The 25,140-nt window shown below is 32.5% G+C and overlaps 1 protein-coding gene across 1 annotated transcript in view; it reads left to right on the forward strand.

Moving 5' to 3' along the window:
* LOC143148955 (netrin-1) overlaps positions 1–25,140 on the forward strand; it is a 264,655-nt gene that overhangs the window by 201,856 nt on the left and 37,659 nt on the right. Inside the window, exon 3 of the mRNA XM_076315806.1 lies at positions 24,968–25,117. Within this exon, the coding sequence (XP_076171921.1) occupies positions 24,968–25,117 (150 nt within the window). The remainder of the gene's footprint in view (positions 1–24,967; positions 25,118–25,140) is intronic.

A 25,140-nucleotide genomic window follows, 5' to 3' on the forward strand; every position in this document is an offset into this window, starting at 1 on the left:
TTGTGAACTACGAGAATATAGGGAAGAAGGAACAGAAAGGAAAGAAGTAAAACGTACAAAGCAGATATTGATGTCCGCAAACCTATTAATCTTGGAAATGGTGTAGTGCTGTTTAGTCGGAAACAACTTCGCACACTTTGCTCGTGTCTGTGTGCTGTGATTTGTACTCGTGTACTTTAAATCACGGTATATCGAACCGAATGGAGAATACATGTTATTTCGTCGTTTCTGCCTGTTGCAATATTTTACGTCGTAGCCAGGTTGCACACTTGTATGCCTAAAAGATGAAACTAATGAGGTACGAACGTATTTAATCATTTCGTGTCAAATCAGACCCTCTTTAATCTAACACTTTCGATTTGATTAATATGTATTTAACCATATTATAGTTTTAAATAATACTTGAACGTATCTCGTGGAATTTTTAACATTTTGAAAATGTTTGATCGTATTTAGTTACCTGAAAAATAGTGCCAATATTTTTCAATAAATTATAAATGTAGAACTGGTAAATTCATGAGAACGAGAATAATGGTTTAAAGATTGTTTCAATTGAAAGAAAAATTTAAAAAAGATCTATTTAATAACTATAAAATATAGAAAAATACCTTTTTCGATAGTAAGGGAAAATTTTTAAGTTGAAAAGAAAATGGAGAATATGTAAGTTTATCGGATACGTTTTATTGACAAAAATGAGCACTGTTTTTTAAACAGCTGTAACTTCTACAATTTTCAAAACTTTGAACACGTTTAAATATCGCTAAAAAGAATAACATATCTAAATTTTAACAAAATCAAAACGTTGTACCAAATAGTGCTCGATTTTGCTCTCAATGACACTATTTCGATTCAAGTTTCACTTTGCTGCTAAATCAAAATTCGGTTTTTGATTTTTTAATCGTTCAAAGTAAAATATATTTTAGTTTTAAAGTTCTATCGTACAATTATCGTAACGGCAACCATTAACATGATTACAATTAAACTATTGTAATTAAGTATTTGGATTTATTAGACAAATTTAACACAACTAGTTATATAATTTATTTGAGATCGAGGAGGAGCTAAGGAAAATGCGATAAACTCGAAAGTTCGTAACGAAAATGCTTGTAAGAGAAAATAAGCTAACTTCGTTCGATACCATTAAAGACTTAATCTTTACCCCTAATTCGTGATTACGTAGTCAGTCAACAAGCTTCGAATTTCGCGAAGAAGAAGCAAAAGTAATGCCTCAAAGGTAACTTTCCCGAAGGAACAGTATAACGAGCACTTCCGACCGGTAGTTACCTCAACGAACTGTGCGCGCCAGAATTTCCAATCATTCTTGATTCCTACCATCCTGTCTCCTGCCTACGTGATTTCCCCGGTCCCTGTTTGAATTTCAACTTTTTACCTATTTTACCGAGAAAATTGTATGTAGATTGGCCTGCTGTGAATTGAGTTCGCGAATCCGAAACACCCGTTTATTTCTTTGACTTGCAGCAATTGCTCCCCATTCAGCGCGTTATCGGAATAATCTTTTTTGCACGACCAATAATTCGAACGTCCAAATTTCATATTTATAACGAAAAACAATTTTCTGGGGGGCGCGGATATTAATGCATGATCTTTACCTCTTCTAAAATTGTAAACAAATGTGGGAATATTTAATATATGGAAAATAGTGAAAAATTTATACAAGTGTAAAATTATAAATACTGAAAACAAAAACGTATGTAGTATTAATGTAATTTTGCTCACTTCGTGTTTGCAAATGTTTAATACAAATTTTATTTTGCATTTTTATATTCTTGGTGTCTAATTTCTTACCAACCAGTTGTCTTCCTCTCTTTTTTAGATTTATAAATCGTTTACATTGCTTACATCGAAGAGGATCCAAGCATTTGAAGCATATTTACATATATTTATTTTACTTTTAATTATCTGGCATTGTATAATAAAATAACAGCTATATCGATCTAAATTTTAATAATATTCCGTCGTACAGTATTATAATATAAAGTGGTTTTAGTTACGAAAGCTGTTCTTTTCATTGAATCAATGAAACTTTTTTGTCTGTAAATATGATGGAAAATTATTCCGAGAGGATTTCACTTCTCGCGTCGGTTTTTTCATCGAATAACTTTTATTTAATTCCATTGTTTCAGGTATGTAGGGACAAGCTCTCAATGGGTTTTCTAATTTTATTTCTGCCACAGTAAAACGCTTTTACTGAACTTGGTGAGTGATTTTGTTTGTTATTTTCATGCTTTCTGAGAATTATGCGCGCTATGGGGCAGTAGATTGGTACTTCGCAAGTGTTCGCTTTTCCTACATTGTGTTCATATATTAAACGTATATATTTCGCTGAGAAATTATTGCTATTTGACGAATATAAGGTTTCATCAGATGTGGCAAGTAGAGTTCGTTTATAATTATTTTAGAATTACACATCGTAAAGTTAGCGTAACAAAAATCAAGATCAGAGTTTGCAAATGTCCTCGTTGGTTAAATGTGTACATAAAGTTGGTAAAAATATTCGACGGTGGTCCTTTTCATCGTATAATAAATTCCAATAACGATTAACCCGCAACAAATAACGCACGCGTCACATTTCCCTTGGCTAATTAAAAATCACAGTAGCGTTGCCGATGGGTGTTCTGTCAGTTCTAAATTGCTACCGTGCGACAACGTGGGAGGCATTTTCATACTGAACGAAATATTATCCGACAGGGGGACATTTGATGGTGCAGTTTGTTAGCCAAGACAGCGCACTGTGATTCAAAGCCCGAAAATCTGAACTGTAAGTCTCAAGTTTCTTTTAAAGCATTCGCTTTTAAAGTCTTTTAGTACTTTTGGACCGATCCCAATGGTATATTAAATCGCCAGAAATATTTTCCAGAATCTTTTCATCTCTGAACCATTGTGCGTGGCTTAAATTTATGGTAAATAACAATCTAGGTAACGAGGAAGAAACAAAGGTCATTGTACAAGACGGTACTGGGCTTTTAAGGGCACTGACCAGTCGCGTAGTATCGCGCTTGCAATTGTCCGATTGTCCTGGCGCGTGCTTATGCGTGCACTGGCCTTAATTCGACGACCGTTTATGGTGACTCATTTTCTTGTACGCCATTTGTCTCCCCGGGACAGACAAATATTGTTACGCTAATAGTCAGCTGTAACCTTAGCACGCCCTTGCGTGTTAATTTCTACCGCAGTGATTTTCAGTTTCAATAAGCAGTCGATATTTGAAAAGGTCCCGCGAACAACTTGACCCGAACCGATCGAGGAAAATTAAGACCACCCTCGTGTTCTCGTTAAATTATTGGCTATCAATGTCGCAACTTATTGACGATTGAATCCGATTGCGCTCATAACGATCCAGAGACAAGGTACTGCGTCACGCAACTTTGCGTTTAATCTCTATTGTCTTCTGCGCTCACTGCGGACGCTGATCGATGGTATACGTGGATATTTATCCGTACTGAACACAGATTAACCCTTGTGTCAATTCTGAGCAGATTTTTATTTAGATAACGTATAACGGGTAAGACTAACTTTTTATTCGCGAGTCGCGAATAAATTTGTATCTAAACGAATATTACAGCGTATACAGTACGAACAAGCGTAGTTTATTAAATTAATAGAAACGTTTCGATCTAATTTCGATACTTTTCAACGGATAAAATTTATTAGAAAAAATACATAAAATAAGTATGCAATGCAACGAAGTAAATATAAAAAATATATATATAAAGATGAGAGTATTTACAATCGATAGATAGTGAATTAGTCTATTAATCGATGTGATAAAACAAATTTTGGAACCATACAATGCGACTGGTTGTCAAATTTGATGTCAAATTTTTTCGTAAACAAAGCTGTGGAATATCTACATAGTTTGTAGTATTGTACTTTTGACTCGCATATTATTATTCAAGATTGTCCATAAATATAATTGACAATCGAGATTGACACTGGTTGCGTATAAATGACAAGAACATACAATAACGACCGATGAATTTCAAACCTGTTTGATACTCTGTGCTTGGATAATGTTAATTTGGAATCGTCGTTCACTATATTTTACTTTAATGAAATATCTGTTCCTATTTTGTGTCGCGGATACATTTCTACCATGAATGGTAATAGTAATTAGCAATTTTAATATAAATATCATTTTAATTATGATACACGCCGAATATCGTAATAATCACTTTATAAACTTGTAATCCGAGAAGCGTATGTTCTGAATCAGTGGTTGCCAACTCAACGTTCACGAGCGACCAGTTCGCTCGTGTTTATTTAAAATGACAAGAAGGAACGTTAACTTTATCGCCTAATTGATTTCATTTTCTTTCGTGAACTTTGATGTTCTAAACGTATTTAACTACATTGAGCAATACCTTCAAGAAGATGGTGCATCCTAGAACATGGCGTTGATAGATCTCACAAGTGTAAATATTTACGTTACGGGTATAAACGAATTTTTATTTGAGTAAAATATGACGAATAAAACCAATGGATAGACGTTTATGTGAGTGAGCAGTATCCTAGATTTTAAAATGTGAAACATTTTGAGGTGCAAACAATTGGAATTTATTGATTATGAATGTAATTAAATCAAACTTCAATATTTCGTTTCTATTGATACTAAGCAAGATTGGTGAACTATTTTCAGAACGATGAACTATTATTTTAATACTGCATTCAAATCACGAGTCACACACTATTCGAATATAGTTTTTGGATATAGCTATCTAATACTGATGACAATGTTCGAAAACATTCTGAAAATTTCCTCGCACAAACCTCCGGTTGTTCAATTGAAATACGACGACACTGATAAATACCAAAATTTAAATACAAAATATTATATCGGTTTTTGCACTTCCACCGTTGTTACAGATGTTACCTGATCATTTTTCAAGCGATGTTCCATTGAATAATCTTCAATTTGTACGCGGCTTATTGCTTGAGTAACGGAGAGCTTAACCTCTTCGATGTGAAAAAATATGAAACGCAAATGTCGTTTCCGATAAATGTCAAACGTAAACGTAGCCTTGGGCAATCTGTTCTATCGTTCCTTGGTATCATTTCCATTCTCTCCATCGTTCGTCCCCGGTTCAAAGAAGCCGGTCAAAGAAAATAAAAAGTTAACCGCTCGTTCACATTGTAACGGCTGATCGGAAAACAAGTTTCGTCAAATAGATATCCTCCGTTAGATATCTGTAATTATGTATACAGCAAATAACATCTGACGGTCTAAAAGGTACAACGAGAGTGCTCAAAAGAATTCGTCTCATAAATGTTCTACCGGTTCTTTAAATACCTACATAGTGTACAATGTCTAATATTGCCTTCGGTAAATTTAAATGTAGTATTAAAATAATAGTCCCTCGTTCTGAAAATAGTTCACCAATCTTGCTTAGTATCAATAGAAACGAAATATTGAAGTTTGATTTAATTACACTCATAACCAGTAAATTCCACTAGTATAAATTTTACAGTTCGTAACATTTTAAATATTTATTCTAAATGAACAATTATTAATGTAAAATTCTTTTTCTGTATGTCATTATGTGTACTAATTTTTCAATTTAAAAAAGTAACGTGTCGTATAGATCAAATATATTTACATATTATTGGAAAAAATATCACTTATTTATTATATGTTAAAATTGAAAATTAAATAACACAAACGACAAAGAAACTAAAAATCGTATCTTACACAGTAGTTCTTCTAACAAAGTGTTTCAGGATAACCTTTACTGTTCGCATATTTGTCATATCTTATCTTTTACTATAATATGGTACGCTGAAGTAAACAAAGCTAAAGTTAACAGCGCAACGGGTTTCTCAGATTAATCTAAATAACGCGACCTGTTATGGATACTTAACTTTCTTGATTAGGTGTAACCGAGTAGAGGTAGAATTACCGTAATTGCAATTTAAAAACTGATAAAGTATAACATACACTAGATCATGAAAGTATACAAACGCTCACAAATAAAAACTGTAATAAATAATGTATGTAAGTCGAACTGAAGATTTCAAATATTATTTTAGTTGTAATAAGGAGACAACTATCAAGATGATAATGCCAAAATTTGATAAAATTTTGACAATGTATCTAGAAGATATTATTTATTTCAAACATGAACCGAATAAAGTTACAAAAATATTGTAATTGTTGTATATGTTGTCACTTTTTCATATTTTAAAGCACAGCGTAAACTATTAATATAACTCACATCTCTTGTTCGGTACAATCTTGAATTATAAATGTTCCTATAATCGATGAGAAATATATTGTTTTAATTAACCCTAGAATATTACCATACACAATTCCTTGTACAAAAGTCCTATTATAAAAAAATAAGTAAAAATAGTATTTGAATAATTGAGAAACATAATTTGATTAACATGAAATTATTATCAAATAAATCCTGAACAACACGAACAATTTTTACCTTACAGTCTATTAACAATCAGGGTATAAATACACATTATAGGATTTTCAAAAATAAGTGGAAAATGCAGTACCTCATTATACTATTGCAGGATCAAATTCTTAAATGTTTCTTTGCTTCATTCACTTGCCTAGTTGGAATGTCTTGAATAGCATGTACTTATATACAATTTGTTCAAACGGTAACTGATCTTACTATGTCATTCAAAATACCCTAGGGAAACGTTATTACGCCGCCTTAAGTAGTAGCCGGCTTTATCAAATATTGACAGTAATCATCGTTGCGCGTGATACAATAATTTCACGCTGGTAATGTTATATGATAGAGTGCTAAAAAACTCTTCAACCTCTGTTAATAATTTTCCTTCGCATATGAATGTGAATCAGACTCCAAGAAACTTCACGCATTCGTTACCATTTAGAAAATGTCTTTGACGGAAGTGATATCAATTTATTAATATTGTATGGGTGAGAAATAGAGTATAGTAGTGTAAAATACACTGATGCTGAATAAATTGAAATTGTAAGAAAATGAAAAGAATTTTGAAATATTTATTTGTTTTTATTGTGAAAATCTAACTTCATGTTTACCAAATAAACTGAAATTAAAATGATTTAAAAAAAAATTGTTAATACTTGCTTTTCTTGTAAAGCTTTAATTTTTAATCATAGTTTAAAAATTTTTTTTAAGTTTAATAACCGTTCGTTTTATTATGCTTATTTAAAGTTTGCGTAAAACAAGTATTATTATTGTTTAATGACATGTTAGAAAATTGCTCGTATCTGTGAAATTGTTTCGCTTTTACACCGAAACAATGTGATCACATTATAGAAAAGTGAAATATCGAGAAAAGAAAGAAAAGGAAAGAGAAAAGGTTGCAAGTAAACAAGACAAATAACAGGATGTAAAGTACATTAAAGGATGATATATTTGATCCGGGTAAAGTATTGCAAGACGAACGAGAAATTAGGTCGCCAAATCAGAACACACTACCAGAGAATACGAAGATAAAAAGACGAAGGCAAGAAGAATATTTATAAAAGAGAGAAAAAGAAAATAAGGAAAAAAAAAGTAAAAGGTAAACGACAATCTCTTTTTCCTTGAGACAAAAGCTACGAAGAATCTTGAAAAGGAAATTGTCAGTAAAGAAATTTTAATTTTATAAATAACTCGCTTCTGTTTAAAATAAAAAATACACGATTACATGTTGCTGGTGATATCACAATCGCCAAAAAATGAAATTGATTTCTTTTCATTACAAAAAGTAAATAAAATATAAATTCTTACTATACAATGTCCAGCACTTAACCAGAAAGAAAACATTAATAATTAATAATTATATACGTATATATGAACGTTTCAATACATCTGTCCACTAGGTATAAACGTGTACAGAGCAAAGTAAGGGAATAGAGTACAGAGAAGAAGGAATTTCACTCGGTGAAAATATGGTAATAAGGTACGAACGTTCCTCGAGTTACAAGCATTGTTTTCACATTCTCGGAAAAATTGTACCCGTACGATCTAGAAGAAGGAAAGACGTGGGCATTCCGACAATATAACGACCTGCACGCGAAGATGTAAGTTTGCGAAGAGAATCGAGTGCATAATGCGTCGGTGCTCTGGGTCTACACTGGTCTCCACGGCAGCTAAGAGGCTCTCCACACGCGAGCGTGTTTACATAAGGTGGGCCAGACCAGACCGTCCTTATTGCATACTCCCGCCACAGGTGGGTACCATCACCGATACACGTGCACCCGTACACAACCGCACAACTATACGTATAACTATAGATTACGCGCAGAATGGGACCTAAGTAGCGACGGATGCGAAGTACACCCCCTTTTAGGGTGTACTCTTACATGCAAATTTTCAACCGAACTGCGCGTCTCGGGCGATTAACAAGGGAACTCGACGAGAGTGTATTCCACACGCCTAAGGGTTTTCGTTGAATGTAGATCAGTGAATTTAAAGATCGACGAACGATAACGTGGAGGAGCATTTCCTTTGACAGCACGATAGTTAGAAGACCGAAAATATGGTGTCTTCGATAAACCGTCTCGCCACAACTGTCAATTCAGCGACTACAATAGTTATCTTTGCTTCTTTTTGGTTTGTAATTTAATTTACATCCCAGATCCATTGAAAAACATGTCAGAAGTGAACGTTATTTGTCCAAAAAGGACAAATATTATAATAAAAAACAATTCATCTAAAAGTCATATTTTTCAAGATTTCAAAGCCATCGATATTTTTTTCAAATGGAACTACACTTTTTGATCATTGTAGCGAAATATTTGAGATCAAAACCAATTCAATAATCTACAAGGGTATGACCTTTATAAGATTTTGATTATGAAAAATTTAGAAATATTATATATGGGAATAGATGTAAATCGTAAAATATATACGATATAGAAATTCATGAAAAGAATTTATTTTAATAAACGCTCAAAATGATACCCGTATTCAAAAATATATCAAAGTTAAAAGGTTACGTTTATATTTATGTAAATATCACAATGTACAAGAGTGGATGGTAAATTTAACGGAGAACGAATTACTCCAGTCAGTACAAACTAGTAAAGAAAACATTCGATAAAATGTTTTAATGTTTTATTTATATTTGATTAAAATTGAAAAAAATAAAATGTAATTCATATTTTACTATCAAGTTTTTGTATAAACTCTAATAGGATTCGACAAATTTGTCTTCGCGTGTTCAGAATCGTATAACGACGATTCCTTGTTGACGTCCATTCGTTTGCAACAATAACTACAAAAATCAATCGTTAGCGACAAAGAGACATCTATCGATACAATATCTATTTTCGATATTTTCAAGAATTGATCTTCGAATTAATCGTAATACCAAAAATAAATTTCGTTCAATTTACAAGGTTAACAGTAATACAACAGTGTTACAATTAACAGTAATATTGGAAATAGAGATCTCTATGTACCTGTAACTTTGAAAGAGCAACTGCTAAGTACAGTTTTACTCAAAGTACTGGCCTTCGAAATTGTTACACCAGTGTTAACGATAGCTTAATGTACTTTAGTTGTCTATATAGTTAAATATACTATTAGTGTATTAGGTAAGTATATTATTACTTGTTCAATAAAGAATAACTTACCTAGCTTACCCAATGTCCCTAAAATAGTGAAGTTTGTATGAATAAAATTGTATTCTAAACAACAATGAATTCAAACTGGACAATTCACAATAAACTATTTCGCACGTTCTTGGTAACGGAGTAAACTTACGTTATCGTCAACGAGATTTCGATTTTCAACACCGGCACCGTTAAATGTAGCAGATAAAATTATCCTAATGTTTTTTTAAACAAGCGGAAGGTCAGCACAGTAGAGCAGACTACGAGCGGTTTTCACAACCTACATTTCAATTTTAGTTTCCTCCGAAAGAAAACATCAGCTTCCGATGCAACTGTCGCTAGTAACAGGAAACAGAGTTTCTACAGTACACGATAGTTAGTTCGATACTTTTCATCGATGGTATTGTAAAAAAAGGTATCATTTTTCTTGCGTGTCAATTTCTTTTATAAAACAAGGAAGGTTGCAACAGAGGCGTAAACTTCTTTCGAAACACGAATTTCGAGACAGGAATAACTTTTAACCAGAATACGTTTTCACGAGATTCGATCAACTCTGTGTACACAAAGGGATGACAATTTTCTGACTTGTAGGCGTGAAAAGGGAGCAAGAAAAAAAACTTTTGGAATTATGATTCCGAATTTCTTCGCCACGGTTCTGATTATGGGGATTTAGAGGCAAAAGATGAATCGAATCCAAAGAAGCTGCTGGTTTTGTCGTGACGCGAATACATCAACCGTTCCCGGAGCGTGTCTCGAATTCGATTTAAAGGTTTTCCTCTTCTATTTCACTGGAAAGCTCAATACAAACCGAAAAAGGAGGGGTAATTTGATGCCGTTAGAAACGAGGAATGGGAACTATGTTCTCTTTCCGAAAAAGCATCCTCCCCTTGCACCCTTTGTACTTTCTTACATTTCAATGTATCGTTATATCGTACTCCAAAACAGTAGATAAACGGTTCGATAGAACGATTCACGATGAATAAAAAATTATTCGTAATTCGTGAACCTTTGATTTTCAAATATATTACTGCGAAAAATAAAAACTACTTTGGGGGAAAAAAAACAATGCAATGTATTCGAAAAATTGAAATAAACTGTTGATCTTTTTACTCCGATATCAATGAATAACAGATATATTTACACTTTCGACGAATGTGGATTCATTCATTTATTGTATCAATAAATTAATCAATAAAAGAAACTTCTATAGAATGAAATATTTTTCAGTAAACAAATAAAAATTTAACTGTCCAATCAAATAAATGTCGCGAACCAATCGATATACGTTGGTTTTATTGTCATCTTGAAACGTTACAATAAACAATACATATCAATTATATAAATTGATACTTAAAAACAGCAAAATAATAATCTCAATCTCATTTTTTTATTAATACTCCCAAGCGCCTCTTTTTCTTCTCTTTGATGCTCAATCTGTCGATCGTTCGAAGCGAGGGACTCCAATGGATTAATATATTCAGTTGAATATGTACAATGAAGTTAATATTCAATAATCCGTCACAAATTTTCCATTGCTGCTCTATTATAAAATAATACAAATTCGAGATACTTGTAAAGTGGATGCGTTTTCGAATTTTCGAAAATTTGTCAATTCTGATTTTATTCCTCAAAATTAAACTCGATCTTTTGCTCCTCTCTCAACGAGAGGAGCAGCAACCCCAACTTCAACCTCGAAGATTCTATTATACAAAGCCTTTTCGAGCCATGCTCAGACCCACCCAGTGATCTAGAAAAAAGAATCATTCTTCGATCAAACAGCAGCCAAAATACCTGAATTTTTACAAACCGTTCCCCTCTTCTTCTACGAGAGCGGAGAAAAAGAAGGATCCTCCTCGTAACAAGAGGCGACGAGAATTTCTTTGAAAGGGTGGTTCAGCGAGATGAGAGCAACAGAGGGGGAACTATTCGGGCTTCGATGGATCGACATTATCGGGCAACCCGCATCCAGGTTTACTCGAGGGAAATCAGCCTGATAATCCGATTAATAAATTGGCTAGTATCCACGTGCCCCATGTACCGATCGTTGTTCTCGATTTAATTGACTATCTTTCTCCGCGATCCGTTTATTACTCTCAGTATTTACGCGTGTTTCGTTCGTTCGGTCGCTTTAATCTCGCGAGCGCTTGAAATTTACACACCTCGTTTTTTATTAGAACAATACCACGGTGTATCGTAGCAACTTTCATTCAGAAATGATAATACGTTCTCCAAGCATATCGTCAATCTTTTTCGACGATTCTCGGACCTTTTTCGCTATTGGATTTAATGAAATAGAACAATAATAATAATCTCAGTTGTTACGTGATGTGAAATAATAATTATTCAACAAAAATGTCAATCCAAGTATTTCGTTCTTTATTCTTGAACACGTTTCAAGCAATTTAATCTTTAATATTATTCAGTAATGAAACAAAGAGTGTACTAAAATAAAATGAGAAAATATACCGTATATAGTATACCGTAAAATAAAAATCACGAGACATTGACTGTTGGATTTTACATAAATTTTTAAGAAATTGTTATTCGAAAATTTATTTCCATTATATTTCAAGACAATAATTTTTTCTGGCAGAGAAATCCTAGAACCAAATAGATTAAAACGTTAATATTCATAATAGAATCTCGTTATTTATCATTATATCGAGAAACCTGTCAAGATAAGACTCATTCCATATTTGAAAAAATGCATACGTACAATGGTAGAAAAATAATTTTTTTTTAAGATCATATTTTTCCATCACAATTTCAAAGTCACCGATGGTTTTTTTTTAAACGGAATCATATGTCTTTTACTATAGTATGTTGTTGCCGATGTTAACACGACGAATTCATAGATCGAGAAATTCAGGTTTAATTAACAAAAGTGTTAACGTAACAAAAAATTCATACGAATATTTGTTCTATCAGACTTTGTTTTCATGTTACAAGCATTTTTGTATTTCAGTAACACAATAATTTAAACTTTTCAATTGTATTGATTTATGAATTATTATTTTCAATTCTTGATTTTCTCTTAACGCTTTATTATCTCCTTCAGACTTCCCATCATAATTTAATTTTACTTTGTCTTTGTTTTTTGGGGCTTAATACCATTGAATACTTAATATAATGAAACCGACCGTATTAACGAGGTATATGAAACTTCGATTATACCTCGTTTAGAATACACTTCTATTATCTGATTTCCTACATATTCTAATTATAAAGTAATGTTGGAGAGTATACAGTATAAATTTCTGAAATTTGCATCATATAAAATGCATAATAGTATGTCCTACTTTCGATCATGACTATACTTCAATATTAAACAAGCTCAACATGACATTGGTGGATCCTAAAACAGTAATTGATTTAATCTTTCTTTGTAAGATCATTATTGGCCAGATCAGATGATTACTCTTATTAAGTCTCGTTTTCACTACCACACATATAAAAGTAAAAATGGATCTCGTGATCTAATAAATTGTATTGTTTTCTTTGCCAATGATTATGTCTTTAAAATAAATTTATTTCCTTGGCTGCATGCAATTTGTCTAAATTATCATACACTAAATATTGTAATACGATAGTAAGATTCTTTTTATAACTACTCTTGAACTCGTATATGTAAATTTCTGTCACTATTATTACACAAGTTTTACTTTGTACAAAATTAAACATTTTCAATCGTTAATAATTGAAATAAATAAATTCTTGTTGCAAATTTGTTTCATATACATGTTTCATATTTTTAAACCTAATTTCAAGTTTATATTAGTATCACAGTAGTAATTTTGCTGTATAAATGTTTACCGTAATACTGAAATGTATTTCTACAATTTCTTTCAACGATAAATTCACGCAGTATACAATATAAAAGAGAAAGTGCTATTTCCATTAAATTGTTCTCTCTCACCTGTAAGCTAGATAATTAAATGCATCGGTAAATAATATTTTCATTCTAAAATCTATTAAGTATTTTAGAAATTTCAAATGATTTATTTTATACTTTTCAATGGAATTGTCAAATCAAAAGTTAATCGCTTAGGTTGAATTTGATCGTTTTGTTTGATTGGATTGTTAGCAAGGAATTTTATGTTTATAAATTTGTTCGTTGAAGTGTATTTTCGTTACGCAGTTTCCATGTGCCGAAGACTGCACGAGAGAAACCAAATCTGGTACCGGATGTTGTTGATACCCAACAGTTTGTCGAAACGGAGGGTGCTGTGATCTTAGGAAGCTGAAAAAGGACGTAGGTAGAGAGTAACCATCAAACGACCCACGTGCTACCTGCTGCGAGCAAAAACAAGTGGGCGATTTCAGTATGCAAATTCGTTACCAGATTTATCCTGTCTTCTTTCTCAAAAGATTCAAGAGAACGATTTACGTTATTTTTAAAATATCAAATACTGTTAACTATTAGTTCATCTTTCAACCTTATGATTGGTCAATTAATAATTGATTTATCATTGATTCCCATAAGTAAACGTTCATTAATACAATATTTCACACGAGTAAAAACCGAAAATATATGTGTAACAAATTTGATGCCAAATGGAAATGGAACAGACATCGATAACATGGATTAATGAAAAATAACAGAATTTTCATTAAGAAAGTGAGAAACGCTATGAAATTGAATTAAATTTATATTTTTAACGAAACTTACTTTTCAAATACACACGTATTAACTTCGTGTAAAAGTAATGCGACCCTTATTTTAAAAAATTGGAAATTTAATTTTAAAATATTATTTCCAAAATTCAATTAAAAATTAATATGCTTGAACCGTACTATTGTTGTTTATTTTCTAACTCTCAGAGAGAAAACTGCACCTTTAAAAGTATCTATAATTAAATGCATAACTTTATAAAACATTTTACATGTCCAAACAAATTTCGCAAAGAATAAAGTGAAGCAGCAGTCATTGAGATAATACTTAACGAATGCATAACAACAAATATAATTATATTGAAAATATTAAATATTTTATTTTCGGCTTTGGTTTCCAACCAAAGAAAATGTAATTTATTTGAATCGTTCAAATTGAAACTATCTACATTTCATTGAGTGTTTCCCAGTAATTTATTTTTTCAAATCATAAATAATTTTTTCCTTATTATGCAAACCAATTATATGCATTTAATGAACGAAAACGTTTCTCACATTAGAGGGATTCTCTTCTATTGGAGGGATTAAACAAATGTGAAACAATAATTCACTAACCATCATTCTTTTTATTGCACTTTACCCTTCGATGTTTTCGTTAATTCGGCACGCTCTGTTTAACCCTTCAAAGACCCTTCGAAAGTTTGTTGACGCACTCAAGTCGTTAATGAACCATAACTTTTTTAACGTCTGAAAAAACGATGGGAATAGGGGGGACGACGAAGAAGAAACCTAGCAAGATCAAGTTGACCCTCCCTGGTAATCGGCTTAAAGCGCCTTAACAATTTCATGTAGGTATACGAATATAAATACGTGCATACTTTTGTAAAACTGGCACTGTAAGTTGAATTTATGAACGTCTTTTCAAAACTGCCCTCTCTGCCTTTCCCTTCTTTACTTGCCTAACGCGTTAAACGACTGTAATCGCGACAAACGCAGAGCCTATACCACCAAGTGTCACATTTAAATTTCACATCGACACATTTGCTATATTACCGGAGACATTAATCCCCCGAATTTATACAGCTATATAAGTACATACATGTTAGTTTCTATTTACAGAGGCATATACATTTAAAAGAATCAAAGTCATGTCAATGTTTATAATTTGTTTCCGATTAAACAATTGAATTTATAAAATCGAAATTTGTATCATTTATATATACATCTTTTAAGAGTAACGGATGACACATTTATGAGGAAATGTTTATAATCGGCTGAGATTTTTGCATAGTAATTTGCAATACCCGGTGATTTCCCACAAAATTCAAATAAAATCGATGGGATCTCCTATGATAAAAATGAAGTAATTCACTATAGAATATTTAGTAAAAATATCAAACAAATTGATGCAGCTGGTTTCGAAATATTTTGAATAGATATCAATTTTGAAGACACGGTTTTGAGAAAACAGTCTAAAATTTTATACTTAGAAACGAATAACTGCTATATCGATAAATTACTAACCAAACATACTTACTTCCACTTTCTCTTATCATCTAAGTTCCTAATTCGAGACAATAGCAAGTTTAGAATCGATGACAATCTAACTATGGACGAGCGAACACCTGTCGTGCTTCAGAGCCTCGTATCTTTATAAACATTGTGAATTTTTACTTCAAATTTGTACAGAAAGTTGATGAATTGTCATCCTTTTAAAAACACAAGGGAAAATAATTTATTTTTTCTTACCATTCTAGGCGTTCATATACTTGTACTTTTATAAAAAAACATTTTGTTCTTTTGCAAACGATGATTCCAAAAACTAAAAATTTTGAGAGGACCAGATACACATAAGAGTAAGTTGTTATTGTGCTAACACACGCCAGAAGTAACAATTCAATTTTTATTAGTATATTCAGTATTTTAGGATATACCCAAAAATTCTTTTCGTTTATTCCTAGGCACGAGGTGAAGAATCCTTTATGTTTGCTGCAATATTATGAATTACATGATATCTATCGAGTAGCTTAACGTTATCAAAACCGTTGGGAACCAATCCTTTCAAACTCACCAAATCGATGGAAAAGCTTTCTTTGGGTGAAATCCAGGAATGGGTCTTTATGGACTCAGTTCTGGTCGACTGGAGCAGAATCGTTTGAGTTCAACTTTCATCCTCAGTAACCAACTTTATTTAACGAAGGTCTCGTTACGTTGCTCTTCGTCAGCTGGTAAGAAACTCATACTTTACGGCGATTCGTGTGGATATTTGAAACTTATCAAATGGTTATGAATCGTTGTTTGCGGAATATTTAAAGTAATTTCTATCTTACAAACATAAAGTATCATTAATTTTCATCGATTAAAATCTTGATTCCGTATCCATGGTGGATAACCGATCACTGCATTCTCGATCTACAGAATACTAGGTTATGCAATAAGATTTGTCGTTCGATAAAACTTATTGAACAACCTATTAAAATCTCCAACTTCAAACTTTTAAAACCAATTGGAAATAGTTTGAACAAGATTACTGTTGGAAAGCTGGAAGGTGACCAAAGACGAGGAATGACCAACACAATGATAACATCGTGTTAAACAAATCAAGTTGCACGTTTACATAAACTTTGCCGAATAAAGCGTTGTGTAAAGATTACAAAACGAACTTTTGGGTCAGCCTAAACCCTCAAAAAAATATAGTATATCATGAAGCACTATGGAAGGCTTTGCAACGCGTAATGTTAATTCTTTAAAATACAAATTCAACTAATTGTCGGCTTTAAGAAACAAATTTCGGAGAAAGGAGTTACAAAAATAAGTTAGAAGATGAGAAAGGATTCTGTAATACGGAGAACGTCTTGAATATCTACGAAAGTAAATCTGCAGTACGCTTGCGAAGAGATTGCATTTAGATTTATGTGTGGGTTCTATTCGTTCATGGGCCATCTCCTCAGGCGTGTACACAGGTAGATACTATGCGTTGCTGGAAAGATAATGAGCGGAAGGAATGCGGGTACGATTGGTCGTAATGGATTAGCCACACCTGTACGAACACGTAATCTTGATCGCAGTGTATTATTGACCGAAATGGTTCTCATCTAAAGAGGGGGAATCGCACGCGTCAAGACAAAACGAAATACAATATTTTCTCGATAAATGCAAAGGGCTCAAGACCGAAATTCACATTTACAAAGTACCATCCATGAAACTCTATCCTTCTTGTTTCTGTGCAAGCATAGTATACATCGTTTCCGTGTCTGACGAGATTGCCCCTAACTGAATGGGACCTGTACAGTGGTTTGAAATGGCTAAAATTCGGAAAAAATTATAGAACATCAATATGAAAACACCGACTTACGCCAAAATTGGTATCCAAATGTTTTCGAGGTCGCTGATTACGAATCTGGAATTAAAATTGGTGAAATCAAAACGGTAGACTCAGTTTGTTGAATGCATATTTCAAATAATTGTCATATTTTCATATTTTATTGTCATATTTACCTTAGTATTCAAGAGATATCGAATTTATTTATTGCGAATTAGTAGTCTGAATTTATAAAGATAATAAATATTCAATAAAAACAAAATGGCAGGCCCAAAATTAAACAAGACTTTGAATTAATCAATTGAGAGTTTTGAGAAGTTTATGGTAGACTACTAACAAAACACTAAAACTAATTATTTCTGAGAAAAAAAATATTCATTTGTTTAAACATCTAACTACGTACTATTGAAGCGTAGATTCTGAGACTTTTCAGAAAATTTGATCTCTAAGATTATATCTAATTAAAATCTATTAAAAATTCTCTTTTGTGAAATGTATGTTCTACTAAAAGCAATAACAAAAATGTTAATTTAACGTATGTTACATACTTCATTTTGATGTGTATAATTAAATTATTCAAACTTTTTTTCATTAAATGTTGTCAGTTACTTGTAATTTAAATATTTGTCGTCGGTTAAAAGTAGCATCTATTCTGTGCTTCAACTTTCACATTATATTTCTCACAAACTATAAGATATTTTTCAAACTTTTTTATTGGCGTTTGTACGTCAACTATCTTACTATGAAACTGCATTAAAGAAAATTCGTTTCTTAACATTAAAAAAATTTGATTTTTTTCCGCCTTCGAAACACTGTGCGCCGTAACTCTAAATGCAATCTTTTCACATTTGTAATAATTTCATTTAATGCAGCGTATAATTTTAACTATGTAAAAATAAAATGTATTTAGTCGATACATTAATCGAGTATTCTGAAGAATACGCATATTGCATATAATGTAACTAGTCATGTTCCACTCATTTATACCGACATAACATCGGAAATCATCATTATCACACACGTATGACTTACCTTCCACGAAAATCAATGTGTCACATACATGTACATATATAATAGTATGTGATGCACAGTAACGAACGTAATAATTACAAACGAAACGAAGCAATACTTTGGCGTATTTCACTACGACACATTTTCCATTTTATTTGGTGCAAATTCTCAGTAAACGGTACAAAGGAAACATTTTGAACGAACAATACATCAATTGTGCCCTATAATCGAACTCAAATACACGCGTTCGATTCTCTTACGGACTAGTGGCAATTAAAGTCGAAAGTAACGCGTTCCTTGGGTCTTTGGCTATGATTAAAGCTACTTTAATAAACGCGAACGAATGCTTTTATATTTTCTTAGATCTCTTATACGGTATATTACAAAATTAAAAACTTGAGTTTCGTACATTCGTGGGATATTATTTGCTGAAAAACTTCGACTGTATAGTTGAATGGAATAATGCTTTAAGTTTAATCTAACGTTTAGTCAGTAAGTAGTTTGCAATCTACGTAATTAGTAGTTTCCTAATCCAATGTTAAGTTTAATCTAACAAACTGTCCCGTTTTCCATGGAAAAAAAAAACAACAAGCGTGAGTACTTACACAAGTATGTAAGTACTCGCGTGAAAATTGCTCGAGTAGCGAGCTTTCAAATCCTAGATCATTTGAACAAATTCCATATTGTTATAGTGTACATCGAGAACGTCGTGCGCAGATTTCTCGCCGCTCGATGTTCGATGCATGCACGATACAAAGTGTCTGGGCGCATTTCGCAAGGGTCACGGGGAACGATCAGTCGAATAGCGTGCTCAGGAAGCACAACGGAGCACCGTAACTCACGTTTACGCCTGTAAAATGAGCAGGCATACCGGCGTGTCACTTATTGCTAGCTAATATAAACATGACTCCGAGACACCCACGAGGATAAAGAAAGTATATACACCACCCGTAAATCACGGCCGTTTTACATTTTACTCGCGTTACGCCTTGTTACAGTCGACGCGTAGAGCGCGTACGTTAAATGGCTGCTTGATAATTGAGAGGATCGGCCGGCAAAAATGTTCAACACGACTTCGCTCGTTTTCCTGGAGATCCGATTCTACGGAGCAGCACGTTTCGCGCGTGATGTTTCGTAACGTCACGGGTAATACGGCGCGGTGAAAAGGCTCGAGCGTCTCGACTGAAATGTATTTGCTTTGGTATATTTACTATTGTATATTGATAACATTGCTTTCGAGAAATTTCCTATTTTCGCACAACGACGCGGGTTCATTTCACTCCGTCGTTTGAATTTTCGTCAGCGTTTAAGCAAGAACGATTCCTCGCCGTGGTAGAACTTCCATTGTGTAAACTTCCGTTATTTGAATCTGATTCTGAATCCGAGTCCATTCCATCGCTCTATTATTCGAACGTTTTATTAGTCGGACAGAGTAAGATAAAATTAGGCAGTGTTACAATTTTAAAGAAAAATCAATAAGAGTAAATACGTTTCAGTAATTTTTTTAGTAATTTTATTTCTCTCCACGACTATTATCTTAAATAATTATTTTGTTAACCTTGGATTATTAGTTTTTATTTCCATTTCACTGGGATATTAAAGAATTTTAAACAAATATTTCTTATTTATTTCGTTCAGTTTTTCTTATATCCGATGGAGTTGTTCTGACATATTTTTGCGACATTTCTGTTAATGATTAACAAAAAGATGCGTCTTAATTTGTAAACAATAATATATCAAAATTGAAACGTAACATTCTCTAACGATTTAAGACATTTCGTAAATTCTTGAATAAAAATACCCTGATTATATTTAGCACCAATGCATTGGTAAGAGGCATAGATAACATAAATTTAATAGAATTAGAAATTTTCTTTATTTACTTCTCGATTTATGAAATTAAATTTGTTTAGCATCGCAATTTGTTCAGAAACCGAAATAAAATATTTTTTTAAGAAATGTAATATCACATTTAAACTAGAATAAGTACGGACGTATTATTTATAACAAATTTGAACAAAAATTTTATTCAAATAAATATCTAACGATCAATAAATAATAATTTATTCACTTGGGCAATTCAATTTTTATTTCTTCATTTTGGTGTACTTCACTCTATAATTTAAATTCTAGTTTTTGTTTTTATTCAACGAGTGGAGAATAAAATATTGTTTATCTTTTAATCGTTGATCAAAACTCTAATCTTGATAACAAAATTTCTCACTCTGTTTTTCGTGTTAGGGAAATCACCAAATCGGTTTGAGTGCGACAATTCAGCCTTTATTATCTTTAGTATTGGAGAGACAAATTCCAGAGTAGACGAAATCTCTCTTTTGCTCAAAAATGAATAAAAGGAACGTTCATCGAGTTAACACTACTCCTGAATTAAGGTGTGCACGCTAGAATACTGCAGAATCTTTCCCACGAAAGAGCATGCTATAGTGCTAGATGCTAGATGATAAAGTTATCAATCCAGAAATATAAAAATCACTTCATGGATTGCCAATAATAAAGTTTGCCTATACATGTCGGACAACCTCACATCAGGGACGATAAATATCAATATTAAAAATCGTTTGCTCTCTGTCAAACCTCTTATTATGAAAACCAAGCGGATTATACTGTCGGACGTGTGTCTTATAATACCACATACTGTGTTAATAAATATCTTTAAGCAACTAGGAATTAAAGCCTTATCATTCATTTCTTTCGTGAAGGTAGGATCCATTGAAGCCAGTTTCACACACGTTCAGCTTTCATAGACAAGTTTACATTCACTTCGATGATGCAAACTTAGAAGTAAATTTTGAGAGTACAGCTTCATTTTCTAATCACCTAATCCAGCCCAACAGAGTGACAATCCTCCCTTACTAAACCACGTTAAGAATTCTGAACTGAAAAAATTATCTCGATCAACTTAAATAGTTTATAGCATAAAATGAACCCAATTTTTACCACATGGTGAAAAATATATCGAGAAATTGATGAGACTCAGCGGGTGTGGGATTCATAAACTTTTAAGAAAATTTTTGAGTTATATAATTCTTTCACTATTACTATTGTTATTTATGTTATTTTACTTTAAATATAAAACTATCAATGTCAGAAAAGTAAGCGTTCTATTATCCGAAAACCATATTGTAGCTCGTGTCAACACGAGTTCAACAACCTGATATATTATGACTTTCAAATGACCTTTGCTACAAAACTACCGAGTCAAAAATACAAAGTACTGTAGAAGAAAATGAAGATAACCTCGACTTTTTATTGAAAGTAAAATTTTCTTGAAATTTTTGTATCATATTTTGTAGCCGACCAAAGACGATCAACTTTATTTTAAAGCGTTTTTTTTGTAACAGTATCGAAAGTACTTGAAAAATGGTGAAAAGTGTTACGTAGGACATGCCGTACACATGAAAATGTACGTTGTAAAAATAAAAAATAGAAAAAAAACCAGCTGAATATTTTACGAAAGTAAAGAACGAAAGAACCTTATAAAATGATGCGTATAAAGAAAATAATATGCAGTGATTATTTACGAAGAACTAAATTAATACAAATAAGAACATGATCTTCGAGCTTTTTCACTAAAATAAATGATAGTGTGCTTCTTATACGATATTACGTTTAGTTCCCTTTAAGTATATAAGAATATAGAAGTATAATAAAGCAAGAATGTCTGCTTTTATTTAATGAAAGAAAAAAATAAATATCGATTATTTTTTAGAGAGACGAAAGAAGCTGTCTAAGTTGCTCTTTTCGAAGAAATTAATTTCAGAATATCGTTGGTAGCTCCTCGCGAATCCTCTTCTACTTGGTCATGGTTAAAATTCTCGTGCTCGTGGTACCTATGTTGGAGAAGCGTGAACCGGTTGTTCGTCCCTTCGGCAGTCTCCTCAAGATTAATCCGTTTCGCGGAAGTGCAAATGGTCACCTTGTAGTCCTGTTGTCCAGATTGTATGCTTATCTTCGCTGACCATCGTAATTCATTGTCACCTTACAACGAATTTTTTTTTTTTCGATAATTCTATGCTCGTTTACTTTCTGTTTGCCTATAATTCTAATCGAAAAACTAATACGCGAACTTTATATCGTTTCAAACGCTGACTTTCTATGCTCGACCTTTCCTTTTATCAACTCTCAATAATAAATTTCAAGATAGTATCCATTAGAAAGAACAAACAAACCTTAATCATTGTACATATTCGAAAACTAATAACGTTTTACATAGTAAATGTTCAAAATGATGGCACTTCATTTAAATACTTCTTAATGTATAGATTGAAATGATTCGATATGTTTAATTTATAAACGTATGTATGTATCGGTTTGTCCTTTTGCAAATCAATTAATTAAACGATAGAAAAACAATTATCTTTTTCTGTTTGATTTTTAAACACGCTAGATTAATTCATCTGTATTCAGTAACGAAAAATAAAACTCTCCACTGTGCCAATTTCATTGTAATAAAGTACTAATAGTAAAGCACATTCATAGAATAATGTCCACTAGATATACAACAATATATGTAAAGAAAAGGTTATCAACTACCTTGAGAGCTATTTGAACGAAAAGAAATATCTATCAAGAATCACAATTTACCCAGAAAGGACAAAGATACTGTACGTAATATAATTAACATTCAAATTAACCAAATGAATATCATTGAATACCATTATACACAACTTAGAATGTAAATAGATAATTGTATATGACTGTATATAATATTTAAATATCATTATGCACAACTTAAAGTCTAAGTAGATAATTGTAAAAATGAAACCAAACCTAAAGACTAACCTCCGATATCAATAATATGAACAATGTGAAAATTGCTAAAAAAAATAGTTCGTACTTGCGGAAAAAGTAATATCGTACGAATTATATATTATTAAATATATAATTCAACTCCTTCCTTTACCACTGTCTTCTATCGTCAATCGAAAAAGAATTGGAAAAGAAAAATCTTACCGTTTTTAGCACTAATATGGCAGTAACGTTTTAAAAAGAATAATTGCCAACTGTTCACGGATGTGCAACTAGCCGGTGAAGTGGCTTGCGGCATTGCTTAAAAATACAGAAACGGTTTTACCGCGAAATAGTAATGCTGTGGATAAGTGGAAGTAGAAGAAAAAAGAAGCGGGACAAGCAGAAGGGAAATAGGAGAGCAGACGAGCAACGACCGACAGAGCTTTCGAGGGTCTCTTCCTAGATTTTCGCAGGGATGCACTCGGCTCGAAGTGCAATCGTAATTAACCGCTTTTCAGTGTCTCTCTCGCATGAAAAATACGAGCTTGCATAAGTAAGTGGGCAAAAGGAACGTGTCAAGCTGGCTTTCCGAGCGAACGTTTCTCCCTTAATTTTGCTTTTAGCCCCTTTCCACCTCGAATCGTCTCTTAATCCCCGACACGCTCGCGGAAAAAAAAAAGGCGAAATAACGCTGATCGATAAACAAGCAGGCGACCACATTGGACATTTTCATTTCTGTGCAACGAATTGTAAAGAGATAATTGAACGAATAGAACTTGTACGTAAGACATTTTCCAACATTTTGACTCTAGTGGGGGTTCTCCCCAAGATTCCTTTTATTACAAATCTACGACAAACGATGGAAAAGGAGAATTGTCCAAATTATTTGTTGCTAAGTTATATGTATGTTATAGAGAAAATTTGTTAACTTATCGTGGTTATAGATGGTGTTGTCTGTAACGGTTTCCAAGAGGAGAATTTTTCTATTTCTCGTTTTTCATGGACAGAAGGTATACTCAAAGTAGTTGAGATTCTTACATTTAAGAGAGATATAACTCTCTCTAACAAGTAGATATAACTGCCAGGTTATGTAACAGATATATCTAATCTTATTAATCTTAAATATAGGAATCTTAAATATTTTTAGTATACAGATGACAAACGAGAAGTAGAAGAATACTCCTTTTGGAAACTGTTATAAACTGTACTAGCAACAAATAATTTAGATAATTCTCATCTTTGTAGTAAATCTATAATAAATGAAATTTGGAGAAGAACTTTCTCCTCATCTAATTTGTCGCATATCTTCCTATATTTGGATTTAATAGCAATGGTGATCAAAATATATTCGTCTACTTATCGAACGATTAAATGGACAAAAACTTTGTAGAACAAATAACGTAAAGCGTAACATATTTAAAGAAAAGTGTCGTATTAAATATCGTTGAATGTGTTTAATATATCCATTAAATATAGTGCTGCGACTTTGGAATAATTTGTCAATAATTGTCGGTAAAAATATTGAACACATAAACATTGAGCTTTATTGATACATTACAGACATGAAAATTTTGAATTTAAATACCATATCGCTTCGTGCAACGTAGTTTATCAGAATTAATCGTGTAGACAATAACTTATAATACCTATGGATCGTACTTTTTTTTTTCTTACTAATCATCCCTAATTTTGCATGTTGTGTGTTTCAGCGTGTGACTGTCACCCGATTGGAGCTTCCGGAAAAACTTGTAATCAAAGTACTGGCCAATGTCCGTGTAAAGATGGTGTAACCGGTACTACTTGTAACAGATGTGCCAGAGGTTACCAACAGAGTAGATCGCACATTGCACCCTGCATCAGTAAGTACACGAGTTCTTCAATT

The sequence above is a fragment of the Ptiloglossa arizonensis genome, chromosome 7, assembly GCF_051014685.1.
Source record: "Ptiloglossa arizonensis isolate GNS036 chromosome 7, iyPtiAriz1_principal, whole genome shotgun sequence".
Taxonomy (NCBI): Eukaryota; Metazoa; Arthropoda; class Insecta; order Hymenoptera; family Colletidae; genus Ptiloglossa; species Ptiloglossa arizonensis.